This window comes from Oncorhynchus keta, chromosome 30, assembly GCF_023373465.1.
Source record: "Oncorhynchus keta strain PuntledgeMale-10-30-2019 chromosome 30, Oket_V2, whole genome shotgun sequence".
NCBI classification, from domain to species: Eukaryota; Metazoa; Chordata; class Actinopteri; order Salmoniformes; family Salmonidae; genus Oncorhynchus; species Oncorhynchus keta.
In genome coordinates this window covers 58,146,028-58,162,766 of record NC_068450.1, presented here as the reverse complement: position 1 = coordinate 58,162,766, position 16,739 = coordinate 58,146,028, and the positions used below count along the sequence as shown (strand labels likewise).

Here is a 16,739-nt window from a genome sequence, read left to right as displayed (position 1 = left end):
CACTCAAACCTGTATGCCTGGAACCTACTACCATACCCTGTACAAAGGCACTTAAATATTTTGACTTGCCCATTCAACCTCTGAATGGCTCACATACACAGTCCATGTCTCAATTGTCTCAAGGCTTAAAGATCATTTTTTTACCTGTCTCCTCCCCTTCAGCTACACTGATTCAAGTGGATTTAACAGGTGACATTAATAAGGGATCATAGCTTTCAACTGGATTCACCTGGTCAGTCTATGTCATGGAAAGAGCAGGTTTTCCTAATGTTTTGTACACTCAGTGTAAATATCTGCTTGTCTGCTGGTCTGTCTGTCTGTCTGTCTGTCTGTCTGTCTGTCTGTCTGTCTGTCTGTCTGTCTGTCTGTCTGTCTGTCTGTCTGTCTGTCTGTCTGTCTGTCTGTCTGTCTGTCTGGAGGTATACCTGGGAACCACAAGGTGGTAGACCTACATTGGAACCTGTTTTGGGAGGTGTGATGGGGAACTGGAGCACTGGGATTTGGAATAGCTCCATGCTGAACTGATGATGTCCAAACCAGAGGTCCCCGTAAAAGGCCAGTGAAACCCTACAGTATAGAGCCAGCCCTAGCCTGTCAGTCAGCCAGCCAGGCCATGTGTGATCAGGGGTTAAATTGAAAGGGAACAGAGTGGAACAGATGGGAGCATACAGTGAGAATTGAAGTGATTCTCTGTTCAAAATGGTCATCGAAATAGCCATCCCTTTCGGGGACAGTTTTATAGCACTTTAAAAAATAATTCCCAGTTGAACCTCTTTGTGTGTCTAGGTGTGTGTGCACACTCACACATGCGCGCCTGTGTATGTTTGCGTGCGTTGTGCACGTGCGTGTGTGCGTGCGCGCGGGTAAGTATAGACCATCTCAGATATCTCACTATTTTTTAAATGAACTTATTCCCTTTATTTCAACTGTATACAAATCAAATTCCTGGCTCTCATTACCAGGACTTTGATTGTGTAAATAAATAAAAGATATCAGCCATGACGATTGGGATATTTCGATTGAGCCTTTATTTGACACACTGAACTTCATCTGACAGTTGTTCCATCTTTGATGTCTTGTTTAAATGTGATCTCCCTACTGATGCTCTGATAGTGTGTTAACTGGGACAGTTCAGCTCTAATTAGGACTCAGATAGATAATTCGACGTTGGTGCTATAATTATCATTGGGAGACACAGCACTAGGACTAGTGGAATGAGTGCGTGTGTCCGTGTGTGCGCGCGTGTGTCACACAGCAATCGCACAATAGGCTACATTCGCAGATTGTTCTCTAAATATGGGACAATGGTTATTGATTTCTTATTTACAATTGTTCGTTTTTTTAAAGATCAGCGCGCAATTACAAATAATCCATAGATTAAAAGTATCTGTTTTGACAGATCCAATCTCATAGCCTACAATAGTCTACTGTAGGTAGCGTTTACTTGAACACAATCACGAGCTTCTGCTTATTTCCCAATACAATGTTGCCTCGATGTCTGTTGGCATAACAAGATAATAACCTTGCATAATTACCCCTTTTACGCGGGACTTTGAATTTCTGGTCTTTACAGCTAGACGCATGCGCATTGGGAGGCATACTGGTCAGTCTCCGAAGCAGCTGTTTTAGGGTTTGAAATTCCAACATGGCAGTGACTGTGGTCAGTGTTGCCTGCGCTAACTTGGAATGGTTTTAAATCCCACGCAGCCTCGCTTAACCCACCGCACAGTCATTCATCAGCAAGCTCTACCGTGGATCGATGTTGCTCTAACCCCAGAGGTCGACCTGTCGCACATACAGGTAAGCCTTTCCAGAACTGGATTCGAGATGTCCGCAATTAAAGTAGCCGTTATTAGGCGAGTCTTGCCTTAGCTGGGAACCCAAGCGCTTTATCCGTAAAGACACCACCACCCTCCGAAACGCAATGAATCATACGGGATTTAAGCAGGCACTGTTAAAAACAATTTGTATTGCTTGTGCAATGCATTTATCAACGAGTTTGTTCGTTTTAGGATCGTAAATTTAGCGCATTTGCGTTTTGGATTAGTGTCACTTAAAACCGCATGGGTATGTTGTGTTCTTATGTAGGCTATCCAATTGCTATTGCTCGGTTCGAATGACAGTGCTTGTGTGTGGGGGGTGCTGGGCCGATATTTGAATTGTTTCAAAGTAGACAACTTTTACCCATGCATACGGTGATTACAACAAGTATCCCTATGCATCATATCAGTCGCATCAGCGGATGCAATGTCACAGTCCTTGTGAAACGCCATCTATTGTTAAAGCACGAGAGTAGCCTATGCTAGAGCTTGTGTATTTGTATTAGGCGAGAGCGATATCACCACAGGTAACTTTCTCGATAACATAATAACAGTAATCAATGCGCAAATGATCTGGTGTGAACCAAGTGGCTGCACCATCATCATATGATTTGCTCCCGCCTCTACAGCGCTATCCAACTGCGTTTTGCTGCCAGGGTCCACTTTCCTTGTAATAGTATGCGTGTAGGTTAGATGAGTATTTAGTAGCCCTGACTAGAACGACTCACGTTAAACTGAAATGTGAGAGTGGAGAGTAGCGCTTCTTATGTAAAACAACCTTTGGAATTCCTCCTCGTCCAAATTCCAATTCCAATGCTCTCTCCTCTTCTTCCCCGTTATTCGCAGCGAGAAATGATCAGTAGCAGCAGCGTCTATGGTAGGTTATTTTTTCCAATCTTTCATTTGATGAACTGTTGTTAATTTTAAAATGGTGTTTGTTTTGACCGTGCTCGTTTCCAAGCATGCGTTTTGTGTCAGTTTCTTTAAAATAATGACAGATGCGATATGTTGCACGCGTGCACATTGTTTTGTGAGAGTTTAGCAATGAAGGCCTGCATGTTGATTTGTCCATGCTATCATCCTCAGGCTTGTGTCCAAATTAAAACAATAAAATACAAGTATCACACTCTATCTAGGCCGAATTGTTGCCACTCTCGGGAAAACAAATTATTACTATAGTATACATAATGGAATATTCCTCGCATCACATGGTCGCTGTGAATGCAAACGGACCCTTGGCGTTTTGTCTGTGCTGGCTTTGCACATCATTATGATGCCGATATGGTTTCGGAAATTGCTGCACCCAGAACCCCTTTCAAGCGCAGAGCTTGGGCAATAGTAGGCTAACAGTAATGTCTCCCAGGTCCACTTGTTATGTAGGCTATATTCAGAATATATTAGTCTGCTTAACATATGACTAATATACCGGTAAATGTGTAATACTTATCTTCAAACGTTGTTATTACGGATATACTACTAGAGTATTATCAAATTATTAGAAGAATAGACTGCAAGGTTAGCTTTTGTTAGTCTCAGGTGTGGCAAACAAACTGTAATGTAATCCAAATATATCAATCATTGATCAGTAATTTGTTTTAATATAATGTTTATCTTATACCAGAAGCCTACCCTACAAATAAGAATTATAGATAGTAATTGATTATTAACCTCATCAGAAATGGCAAACAGCAGTAATTAAGCAGCTATTAATAGCACATTAAGAGGCCATCTTTGTCACCATTAGGCCTTTATCAACACGGAACACTGAAATATATAGCCTAGTTAGGCTATTAGACACATATTTAAAATTGATCAAATAATATTGAGATATTTTGCATCAAAACCAAAATATCCTGAATGAGCATGACAATAATTCGACTTCATCCTGAATATATGAGCATAGAAGATTTAGGCCTATCCCATTTCTGGACTGGCTTTGTGACATTGATCCGTGTGCATCGTACAAACTGTTATGTGAGGTGTGCAATTCAAAAGGGACATGAATGAACTTTAAAGTGAGTCACAAAAAAAGAATGTTTGTTGTTTAGGTAATGTAGTATAACATTCATCGCAAGGTAGGCCAGATAGAATGTTATGCATCAACTCTCATTTGTATTTCCAAGTTAAGATACCTAGAAATAACAAATAGGACTTAGCCTACTGTCTCCAACGTCAACATGTTGTTCATTTGTCATGTTCATTTGCCACTATGTTTTCACTTGTTGTTTTATACTCTCTGTCTCTCTCTCTCTCTCTCTGTCTCTCTCTCTGTCTCTCTCTCTCTCTGTCTGTCTGTCTGTCTCTCTGTCTGTCTGTCTCTGTCTGTCTCTGTCTCTCTCTGTCTGTCCTGTCTGTCTGTCTGTCTGTCTCTCTCTCTCTCTCTCTCTCTCTCTCTCTCTCTCTCTCTCTCTCTCTCTTCTCTCTTTCTCTCTCTCTCTCTCTCTCTCTCTCTCTCTCTCTCTTAGAAACGCATCACAGTTCGGGGTGTAGTTAGTCACATATGTTGGTATGTCATATGTCCTTTTCCACCCCCTTACTTTACTAATTAATTAATTTCATGTAAATCCACTGTATATTTGCTGAATGATAGAATAGATTTGTTTTCATTAGATTAGCCCACATAATGCAACTTGTTATAGTGTAGGCTAATACAGCCAAGAACTTCTCTGGAATAAAGATGAAGACTGTTTCAGATCAAGATATTCCGCTGCATTGTAAAAATGTCCCTTGCTGTAATGCAGTTGCTTCATTCGTTCTTAAATGTATTTTGCTCGATATATGCAGCACATCTGTATTCTGTTTTCGATTCTATTACGCACATCGTGGAGCCTGTTGGCACATCCAAATATCTCAGTGTGGGCCCCTACAGAGAGGTGGTCTCTTGTCACATAAGTCAAGGCAAAAGCCTGTGTGAACATTAAACACTATTTGTTCCTTTTTTTAAAAATCAGCCCAACTATCTGTACTGATATTTACTGGAGTTCATTTGGTTATTTCCTAAATAAGGAAGTTGACATTCTACGCTGTTTAGTGTAGTGATGGATAGTTGGTATGCAGTGAGCAGTCCTCTAACGGTGTGTTTCTACCCGGTGGTTCTCCTGATACATTGATAGAGTGAGGGAAGTTGTGGAGGCTACAGGCACAGAGAGTGACTTATACCCTGTGTCATTTATACTGGCTGTTGCTGATGTAATGAGAGTTGTGTGTGTGTGTGTGTGTGTGTGTGTGTGTGTGTGTGTGTGTGTGTGTGTGTGTGTGTGTGTGTGTGTGTGTGTGTGTGTGTGTGTGTGTGTGTGTGTGTGTGTGTGTGGGGGGGGGGGTGGAGTGTGTGTGTGTAGGTGTGTTGGATGTATGTGTGTGTGTGTTTGTGTGTGCATTCACTCTCACATAGTATTATAATGTTGTACTAAAGATCTAAACACGAAAGTTCACTTATCCACTACATATCCCTACTACATTAGAAACTGAACTGACAGCACAAATGATTCCCCTCATTGTGTACGTATTTTATGTCTCATTTTATGTCTTTGTCAGAAGCATCCTAATACTTGCTCAAAGAGATAATGAAGGGGATAGTAGAGATATTAGAGAGGGTTAAAGAAAACGGTCTTTGCAAACAGAGACACTAATATACAACAGTCTCCTCGTGATTACTTTGTTTATCTAGCTAGTGATTTTCCCTCTGACTCAGAGTGAATACAGAGAGTGGTTTGGCGTTAAGGCTAGCTGGACGATTCCCTGTGGGACTAAAGACAGGAATTAGCCTGACAGTTTCAAAACGTCTGTAATGTTTACCATTAAAGAAGCCCCCTCTCTTCCAAAATGACTCCCTTGCATATACTGAACCCTGGGGAATTACTGCTGTGGAAGATGTATGTAGATGGATTCCTTGTAATGTTAAAGAAAGAGACACTTGTCAGACGCTCTCTCTCTCTCGCAAATATCAGTGGACTTCTCTCGTCTGCCGCTCCTAACAAAGGCCGGCTTCAAATGAGATCTAGGCAGGGTTGTCATCTTTTAGCAAATATGTTAAGTGTTGTCTTTTGTGCTCTCCCCGTCTCAGTGAGCGAGGAATGACCCCAAGGGAGCCTGGCTCATGCAAATCCCTCTCTGAGTCTCTCTCTCTCTCTCTCTCTCTCTCTCTCTCTCTCTCTCTCTCTCTCTCTCTCTCTCTCTCTCTCTCTCTCTCTCTCTCTCTCTCTCTCTCTCTCTGTCTCTCTCTCTCTGTCCCCAAAAACTAGTCCCTGGACTTGTGGCAGCTGGCTATGTTGTCTTTGTGCGTGTCTCTCTGTGTGTGCTGACAACCCTCTCAGTGATCTAAGTTAGAGAGGCACACAGCGCTGGAAACGGGAGGCAGCTGTCTGTTGCTACACTGTCTGTGAGACGAAGGAACGTTGGTTCTGCTGCTGCAAAGACGAACGGCCGCCAATCCGTAAATCCTTGACATCCAGCCTGTCCCTCCTCGCTCTCCTCCTCCACCCCCTCCTCCTCTTCCTCCTCCTTCATTTCTTTTGGATCAGTCTGTCAGCTCTGGCTGTCTGTTTAGATGTTTTTGTGTGTTTGGTGTTCCTCTGACTGACAGTGTATGGGCAAAGGCATTCTTTTGGGAAGTATGATAGTCCCAGAGACAAACGCCTTAATCCTTCCTCGAGCCATTTGAACAGTGATCTGTTTGTTCTTCCCCTCCCTCAGCCTGTCATCATGCTGTTATCATTCTGAGTGCTGACAGCCCTGTGTCTTGTGGGGGTTTTAGGAGAGAAAGAGGTCTCCTGATGTACAGTATCTGGTTTAGCACAGTAAAACGTTTACTGTATCTGGGCTAAGAGCAGATATGCATTGCCTTCAGAAATAATTCATACCCCTTTACTTTTTCTCCCCATAATGTCAAAGGGGAATGATGTTTTCTGACATTTTCACAAATTAGTACAAAATGAAAAGCTGAAATGCCTTGAGTCAATACGTATTCAACCCCTTTGCTGTGGCAAGCCTAAATAAGTCCAGGGGTAAACATGTGCTTAAGAAGTCACATAATAAAACAAGCAGACATGTGATACACACTTTGGATGGTGTGTCAATATTAGAGGTTGACTGATTATGATTTTTCAACGCCGATACCGGTTATTGGAGGACCAAAAAATATATATTTGTAATAATGACAATTACAACAATACTGAATGAACAATGAACACTTTTATTTTTTTTAACTTAATATAATACATAAATAAAATCAATTTAGAAGAAAGGAAAAGTGCAATATGTGCCATGTAAAAAAGCTAACGTTTAAGTTCCTTGCTCAGAACATGAGATACATATGAAAGCTGGTGGTTCCTTTCAACATGAGTCTCCAATATTCCCCGTTTTAGGTTATAGTTATTGTAGGAATTATAGGACTAGTTGTCTCTATACAATTTGTATTTCATAGACCTTTGACTATTGGATATTCTAATAGGCAGTATAGTATTGCCAGCCTAATCTCAGGAGCTGATAGGCTTGAAGTCATAAACAGCGCTGTGCTTCAAGCATTGGGAAAAGCTGCTGGCAAACTGAGGAAAGTGTGGTTTGAATGAATGCTTACGAGCCTGCTGCTGCCTACCACCGCTCAGTCAGACTGCTCTATCAAATGTCAAATCATTGATTTAATTATAATATAACAAACACAGAAATACGAGCCTTAGGTCATTAATATGGTCAAATCCGGAAACTATCATTTCAAAAACAAAACGTTTATCTTTTCAGTGAAATACAAAACCGTTCCGTATTTTATTGAATGGGTGGCAACTCTAAGTCTAAATATTGCTGTTACATTGCACAACCTTAAATTTTATGTCATAATTATGTAAAATCCTGGCTAATTAATTGTGGTCTTTGTTAGGAAGAAATGGTCTTCACACAGTTTGCAACGAGCCAGGCGACCCAAACTGCTGCATATACCCTGACTCTGCTTACACTGAGCGCAAGAGAAGTGACACAATTTCAGGCACCGCATTGATTATATGCAAGGCAGGACAAGCTAGATAAACTAGTAATATCATCAACCATGTGTAGTTAACTAGGGATTATGTTAAGATTGATTGTTTTTATAAAATAACTTTAATGCTAGCTAGCAACTTACCATGGCTCCTTGCAGCCTGCACTCGTGTAACAGGTGGTCAGCCTCCTCGTGGATTGCAATATAATCGGCCATAATCGTCATCCAAAAATGCTGATTACTGATTGTTATGAAAACCTGAAATCGGCCCTAATTAATCGGCCATTCCGATTAATCGGCTGACCTCTTATCAATATACCCACTCACTACAAAGATACAGCTGTCCTTCCAAACTCAGTTGCCGGAGAGGAAGGAAACTGCTCAGGAATTTTACCATGAGGCCAATGGTGATTTTAAAGTAGTTATATTGTTGAATGACTGTTGTAGGAGAATAAAGGATGGATCAACAACATTGTATTTACTCAACAACCTAATTGACAGAGTGAAAAGAAGGAAGCGTGTGCAAAATAAAAATATTCCAAAACATGCATCCTGTTTGCAATAAGGCTCTAAAGTAATGCTGCAAAAAATGTGGCAAAGCAATTCATTTTTTTGTATTAATACAACACATTACTGAGTACACTCTCCATATTTTCAAGCATAGTGATGGCTGCATCATGTTACGCGTATGCTTGTAATCGTTAAGGACTGGGGAGTTTTTCATTATACAAAATAAATTGAATGGAACTAAGCACAGGCAAAATCCTATAGGAAAACGTGGTTCAGTCTGGTTTCCACCAGACATTGAGAGATGAATTCACCTTTCAGAAGGACAACAACGTTAAACTCAAGGCCAAATCTACACTGGAGTTGCTTACCAAGACAACAGTGGATATTCTTGAGTGCCCAAGTTAGAGTTCTGACTTAAATCTACTTGACAATCAATAGCGAGACCTAAAAATGGTTGGCTAGCAATGACCAATAACCAATTTGACAGAGCTTGAATAATTTTGAAAAGAATAATGGGCAAATGCTGCACAATCCAGGTGTGCAAAGCTCTTAGACGTACACTATAAAGATTCACAACTGTAATCTTTGCAGGTGCTTCTACAAAGTATTGACTCAGGGGTGTGAATACTTATGTAAATCAGACATTTATTTTATTTAATTTTCAATACATTTGCAAAAAATGTCTAAAAACATGTTTTCACTTTGTCATTATGGGGTATTGTGTATAAATGAAAAGAAATAAATGTAATACATTTTGAATTCAGGCTGTTACACAACGGAATGTGGAATAAGTCAAGAGGTGTGAATACTTTCTGAAGGGACAGTATTTTAGGTATCACCATATACCCAGTAATAAGGGGAGGGATGTCTTTTTTGTATGTGTGGATGTTTTCATTATGGTGACGATAGTCAGCACTTTGTATTCATTTAGTATTTTGAGTATGCTATTTTGAGTGCGCCCCATTATTGTCAAATCTATTATATATATTTTTTTTTTTTTACCGTAAAATACATTCAACATGTTCGCAGAGTGATGGATCCATTACAAGTGGGTTTCAGGGAGGTTTTTTTCTGACGTTGTAATTGGTGCAGAAAGACAAGTGTGAGAGCTCAGGTGTGTGTTCAGATTTGTGGTCGTAAATTAGTAGACAAGTAAAGGAATCAGTGTGTGGCCTAAAAGGGGAAGCAGTGTCAGACAACAGTCCACTAGTGACCATCTACCGTTTAAAACACTTTACCCATCATGCAACTATACTCATCTGTGAACGCCGAGGCAGACAGCACACATCTCGGGAACATCGCACTGTTTCTTCATCCAGAGTTCAGCTAAATTCACCTCGTTGTGAATACAGGAATGAAAAGAATATCTTCCCTGTGCTTGGCAAGTGCTCAAAGTGTTTGAAGTTCCCCTGTTTTTTGATGTCATGTCATGCACCATTTTCACAGGTTTAATCAAATTGAAGCTATGGATTTTTTTCCTCCTCTCTTTTTGTCACTGCCCATTTGGAATTTGAATCAGTCATTTCTCACCCCGCGTGGCTTCTCTCCTGCTCAATCTCTCCATACTACCCATGGCTAAGATTCTCTCTTAGATATTAACACATTCTACCGAGATGATGGGAAAAGTTAAATATGCTAAAGACCTATTAAAGCGAACGTCCCGCTACCGGATATTCGGCTTCGTTAGATCCACAATAGACCACGGCTTATCCTGTACATTGTATTTTCAAATGAGACCTTCTGCGATTCTAATTAAGTTATTGATATGGACATCTGAGTCAAACGGTGCATTGATATGCGAAGCGGCCTCGCGTTCATTTGCCTGATGAGGGAACCAGTTATTAAACGATGACTGCTTTTTTCAGGGCTGCTGGGGGGAGAGAAAAAGACAGCGGCAGAGAGAGCGAGAGAGAGAGAGAGAGAGAGAATTGAGTCATCTCTCATCTCTCTTCTGCCTGTGATCTGATCTTATGTCTTACTCTGTGTGTCTCGGCTGGTGTACAGCTTGATTAGGCAGACGATCATTGGAGAATCGCGCAATCTCTCTCTCTCTCTCTCTTGTCAGCCACGGTCAAGTAAGTCCCTGTCTGGCATTTTCATTCACCCAGCCCCTCTCTCCGCAGAGCTGTGTATGTGTGTGTGTGTGTGTGTCTGACAGCTTGGCAGGTTGCCAGGGGGTGGCACAAAGGACCTTGAGTGGCTGGGCTGGGTGTATTGTGTGTGTGCAGCATGGCCAGCACGGCAGCCTGTGGCCTGTCTCCGGGAGGGAAGGGTGAGAATCAGACAGCGAGGACGGAGGAGAAAAGTGTTTTGTAAAGTGGCGCGTCCAGCAGAAGCGTGTGCATAATCAGGTTGATCTGCGGGGGACCTGTGGAGAAGGGCGTGTGTCTGTGTGTGGCAATGCGTATGAAAGCATGCTTGTATCTTTGTGGGTGTGCGTGCCTATTTGGGTGTTAGAGTCTCTTATCAGCTTTTGTGTGTTTTGTGTCGGGTGCAGGGTTTGGCTGCATGGATGGCTAATGGTTTGGCTAATGTAGGATGGTACTGTATGCGCTGGGTAATGAGATGCAGCTCCGAGCTCCTCAACCTGGTTTCATACATTATCCATATAGGCAAATACACATGTGGTATTGACTTTTCAGTGGGTGTGCATTAGTCGTGGGAGTTGTTTTGCGTCAAAGAGGCAGAATCTTTTTTTAAGACAACCGATTCAAATGCTTCCATTATTTTAAAAAGGTTTTGTTTGACATGTAGGAAATATGTCCTCTTATACTTTTAACTCACCACTCGCTTGTTTTAGTCTTATTAGATGGAAAACATGCATAAAATCAGTGTGTGTTCTTCTTGTATGTGTTTCTGTTCTTAGAGTGTGTATGGCAAAAGAACCTCATCACATTTAGACAGAGTGTTGAATTGAGAGAATTGGCCAACTTCCACCCTCCACCCTGTCGACACATTCATCCTGTTCTCCACACTCCTCCGGGCCAATGAGAACCCTGGGGGGTCTCAATGACATGATTACTAATGTGTGCTTTGGGAAAAAAGACTGCCGTTGTGTTCTGCAAAGCTCATAAACCACTGTATGATTTGTCCATTGTTGTCAAATCACTTTGGGCTTAATGCTTTTGAAACCGTCAGCGACGTATTCGAGTTCCTCTTTTGTTACTTTGGTCGGGAAACTGCCAAGAGCGCTGCGCTGAATATTGTTGTCAGGATAGAAAAGGGGGGGTTTTGCCAGAAGAGTCCATTGAGCAGACTGAATGGACCATTCATATTTAAGAAGAATTACCCAGACGCCATATTGTTGGCGCAACAAGGCTAAACGCTCTCCAACAAGGGCGACATTGTGGGTATTTTGGCGAGTTGTGAAAGTGTAAAAGGCATGGGTCCTTAAAAAAGTTTTTAAAAGAACCGCGGTGGGCCGTATGAACGGAATACAATCATTTTTGCAATATTATGAAAAAGGAGTGTGAGTATGGTAGTAGATAGGACTGGTAATTGGCAGGGACCTCACGGTACAATATTATCACCATACTTAGGTGTCGATACAATATGTATTGCGATTGGAAGATGGAAAGAAGATGGAGAACAAGCTATATTGGAAAAAATGTAGTTTTAGTTAAGGTACAGCCAACTAGCGTAAAAATAATATTGCAATATTGTCAAAACGATATGACACAAAATATCGTCAAAAATAATATACCGATATCTACAGTAACTATCGATTTTTCCCCCATCACTAACTGGTAACTGTAGATTTATCTTAAGGTCAAACATATTTGTCATTTTAGAGATGGCTACAGATGATCATTTTATGGTTTATCTTAAAATCACCACGTTAAATTCGCAATGTATTGTTAAGTAAGCAAAGGTTCACTTACTGTTTGCTGCTCCAAAATGGGTTTTACCGAAGCTAGTGATACAGCAACATTTCAACTGACCCATATTTGTCCTGTGCCAATGTCAGTTATCCCTCTCTTTCCATGAATTTTACAATGTAACCCAGTTATTTACCACAGAGCACTTTTCCAAGCATTCTCCACTGATAATTCGAATAGCAAAAACATTCTGAACAACCTTTAGAAGGTACTATCCAGCTAACACATTTTGGTTCCAAGAACGTTGTAGGAAAACCAAAGGAGAACCATTAGGGAATGTTATGGGAATGTTCTGTGCTAGCTGGGTACAGTACCGCACCCTTTGAATTTGTTCTGTAAGCACTAGAATCCCTGCTCCCTTGGAAGGCAGTCCAGTCCTGTTTACAGTACGGTATTAGCTCGCTAGGCTATAGGCCTTAGCATAATGTCATCTAGTCTAGGGCCTTTATGTCACCCTGGCCATGCATTCACCCGGGTATTAATCACCACTGTGGATCTACGTCTTAGAGGATTATCAAATTTATTGTTTGGCTGCCCGGGACTGTAATGGGTGTTTAATTACTCAATAAAAGGATTTTATGGATTCCAGTCCTCCCGTGTATCGAGCAAATGGTATTGATCTGGCTCTCCGCTGCAACATGATCGCCTGTGAAGGAGAATTAGAGCTGCCCGCCTGCCTGCCAATGGTCCTGCTCGTTCATTAGTAGCACATTACATGCCGAGTTGGTTCAGACATAAGTTTGGTAAGATCAGGGTCTAGACAAGACAAACAGTTAGCTTCTGTACCTTAAACGTGTAGATTTCCTGATATTACACATTTACAATAAGGTCGTCTGATTTCAATAGAATCATTATCAATATGGTTATGTGGTGTTCTGTCAGCACAATCAAGACTCTCCGTTGACTTGCTATTGCCGAGCTGAGATAGAGTTCAACTCTGAGACGTCTACCTGCTAAACGGCTTGTTTCTGTAATCTGTAAGCCCATTGTGGTCTCCCAGGCACAACGCTCACAACGCCGTATTTCTCCCAGCCCTCCCCCGAACGATTACAGGGGTGTGAAATCATCCTAACACGAGGGAAAATGTATGTGTATTAGATTATAGTAGTTGAGTGCTATCTTTAAGTAGGTGTTCCATTGTGTGCGCGTGCATGCGCACACGCGTGAAATGACAGTACCCAATATCTGTTTTGCGACCTCTTGATTTTTAGGCCACACCTGAATAACTCGATAAAGACTACATCTAATGCTTAATTCTGTAATTTGGGGTTCACTGGTGAAATCATTGGAGAGTAAGCTTATAGGTCACCTAAGGCAAATCAATCTTAGTCTCTCTCATATCTTCAAGCATTTCAAATGAATGTTTCCCCACTTAACAGTGAGACAGAGGAGTCAGTGTGGGGATGTTAGTGAAAAAAAGAGAGGACTGTGTAGTGTGGGGGAGACAGACCTCGACAGACCATAATAGCAGCATTGTCCAATATGGACTACAGTGCCTTCGTAGATAAAGTGATTTTCATGGCGATTCACTTGAACACAAGACATGAGTGAAATGTGCTCGGACTGTGGATAATATGAAATTATTCTCACCTCTCGCAACTCTAGTTGAAGTCCTGTGTACTGTGCTGCTGGTCAAGCATATTTTGCGGTTGTATTTAATAGATATTAGATTTAGAGCTTAGTGTCTGTGTGTGGCCACATCAGTCATCAACCACACTCCATCACTTGTAAATAACCTGAGATGATCATTACTTCAGTCCTGGGGTCGTTGTTTTCCACCATTTTCACATTGAGGAACAAAACATATCTTTCAGACTGTCAAATATCCCTCGCTTCCATTAAATATCATATAGATTGCTATATGGTGAGCAGTCAAATCATTATTTTGATTAAAAGAAAAATGAGGCTCATTTGACGTTGAATGGGTTATCTACATACTTGTGTGCACTTGCATTTGTCTATGTCTGATTAATGTACACGAGCAACCTGTAAACATAAAGATATGCATATTCCCTCCCCTTTTACCCTCATGTACCCCCGCAGTACCATCTCTGTGGTCAGGGTGAGTGTTGGAGAAGACTATTCATTTCGTGCTGAACCAGTGAACTAAGTAATCTGAATGTGCAAGAGGGACAGGCCCATTGGTTTACAAATCAATTGGCTGCGTGTCCATGCCATTAGGTTGACATGTTACGGACGCAGTAAGAAGTGGTCGTAGAGGCAGGCTGTGGTTTGTTCCCCTGCTCCCCTGGACTTAGTCCAGCTACTAGACTCGCTTATCTCTTTTTCCATTCATTCTCTCTGTCTTTTCTTCGCTCCACCACTGTTTGGCTATTCTCAGTGGATGAGTGCTTCAGGGGATATTGCTTACTGGAAAGTGTGTGTGTGTGTGTGTGTGTGTGTGTGTGTGTGTGTGTGTGTGTGTGTGTGTGTGTGTGTGTGTGTGTGTGTGTGTGTGTGTGTGTGTGTGTGTGTGTGTGTGTGTGTGTGTGTGTGTGTGTGTGTGTGTGTGTGTGTGTAGAGAGAGGAGATATTTTGGCCAATGAACCCTTGTTTACCTCCATCCTCCAGCTCTGCTTTCTTGGAGTGAGTAAGTGCTCCCCAGGGAGAGAGGGCCGTAGTTTACCCAGGCTTAATGCACACACACACACACACACACACACTGGCTCAGTGATGTGTGTTGCTGTGGGATAGAAAACAAAAGTAATCTTAACAGATTCCCATTTGGACACGGCCTCATAGCCTCATTTTACTTGGCTGAAGTCAATTTAGGACTATGTTTGGATAGCTAACTTAATACACAGTTAAAAATTGCCCCCGCCCCTATAATAAGGCCCATAGCAAAATGTTAAATGTAATTCCCTACAGGTACCTGTCTGAGCTAGTCTAGCTGGGCTAGGATGTTGTAATTCACTACAGGTTGTCATGTACAAATCTTCCCAGCGTGAAATAGTTCCCAATCGTTCTGATTGTGAAGTCATGTTGTAAACATTTTCAAAGCGTGGAAATGTTCCCAGTCAATAATTGCACGCGCATCTGTGTGGGTGGCTGAGCTCGTGCATATGTTTCTCTCACACCTCCTCGCCCTTGATTAGCTGTAAACTGGTCAAAATGACTTGTTCTCAGAGATGTGCAGTTTTAATTTGTTTGTATAGCTAACTAACTAACTAACAAATATATGCACTGTCAATCGAAAACGTAGCGTCCAAGTCTTCGTAAAAAATCTCTCCTTTCATCAACCCTCAGCACTTTGACATGTGAGTCCCATGCCCTATGCACATGATCATTTAACACTGGTTACTTGAATAATGTTTACGTAATGCTTTACCCACTTCATATCTATATACTGTATTCTAGTCAAGGCTCATCCTATATAACTACTGCCGTACACACCTTTGCTATTCATATACTGTCCATACTGTCTATACACAACATTATATACATATACACTGTATATATTCATACTCCCGACTCTGACATTGCTTTCTTTTTCTTAATTTCTTTCTTTTTATTTGGGGGATTTTTGTGTATTGTTTCGTATTGTTACGTATATTGCACTGTCGGAGCATGAGCATTTTGCCGCACCTGCAATACCATCTGCGAAATATGTCTAGCAACCAATAACATTTGATTTGATTTGTAATTGGGTGTGAGCTAGGCTAGCATGGCTATCATGTTGCAATTGGGCCTAATGTGTAGAGCTAGGCTAGCTGGGCTAGCATGTTATAATTGGATTCATATGTAGAGCTAGGCTATCATGTTGTAATTTGTCTAATGTGTAGAGTTAGGCTAGCATGTTGCAATTGGGCCTAATGTGTAGAGCTAGGCTAGCTGGGCTATCATGTTGTAATTGGGTTAATGTGTAGAGTTAGGCTAGCATGTTGCAATTGGGCCTAATGTGTAGAGCTAGGCTAGCTGGGCTAGCATGTTGTAATTGGGTTAATGTGTACCTTGTCTTCGAGGGTCAGTCAAGTGAGCGTGTCAGTGTGGTGTGTCGCATTTCCTTTCCTTTATTTTCCTTTCGTCTCTCATGCTCTCTCTTTCTGTTCGCCTCCCTCTCTCTCACTGATTGTCTGAAAGTTTGATCACAGTAAGGTAGAAGATGACTGACTTATTGCAGTACTGTGTTGTCCAGAGGAAGGGGGTAGATGTTGCCCATAGCAACTGATTTTGGGTCAGTTATTTTCACCAAAGCTAATGATGTCATCTCCTCAGCACCGATAAGGTTCATTACACTCTTTCACTTTGACCCTTGCAAAGCCATTTCAGACGTTCTCATTCAAATCAATGTCCTTGTTTTTAAAAGTGAGATACTGGTCAACTGTTTGATGGTGCTCACAAGAAAAGTGTGTTTCTAATATCTGCTTTATACTGGTTTATCTGTAGTACAGCTTAGACCACTGTAACATCTATTGGGTACATTAACAGTGAATGTGATTAAAGCCAGAGATCGATAGAGACTGACACACTGCTGGTGGGTGTCACCAGAGGTGTGTGTGTGTTTATGTGTGCTCGTGCGTGTGTGTGTGTGTGTGTGTGTGTGTGTGTGTGTGTGTGTGTGTG

The 16,739-nt window shown here is 41.5% G+C and overlaps 1 protein-coding gene across 2 annotated transcripts in view; it reads left to right on the top strand.

Moving 5' to 3' along the window:
- The first annotated feature begins 1,637 nt into the window (after window positions 1–1,637).
- LOC118363815 (fidgetin-like) overlaps window positions 1,638–16,739 on the top strand; it is a 35,589-nt gene continuing 20,487 nt past the window's right edge. Inside the window, exons 1-2 of one of the 2 annotated variants that reach the window (XM_035745058.2) lie at window positions 1,638–1,800; window positions 2,667–2,697. In XM_035745058.2, the coding sequence (XP_035600951.1) occupies window positions 1,687–1,800; window positions 2,667–2,697 (145 nt within the window). In that variant the 5' untranslated portion in view covers window positions 1,638–1,686. The remainder of the gene's footprint in view (window positions 1,801–2,666; window positions 2,698–16,739) is intronic. The other variant, XM_035745059.2, reaches the window with a different exon arrangement.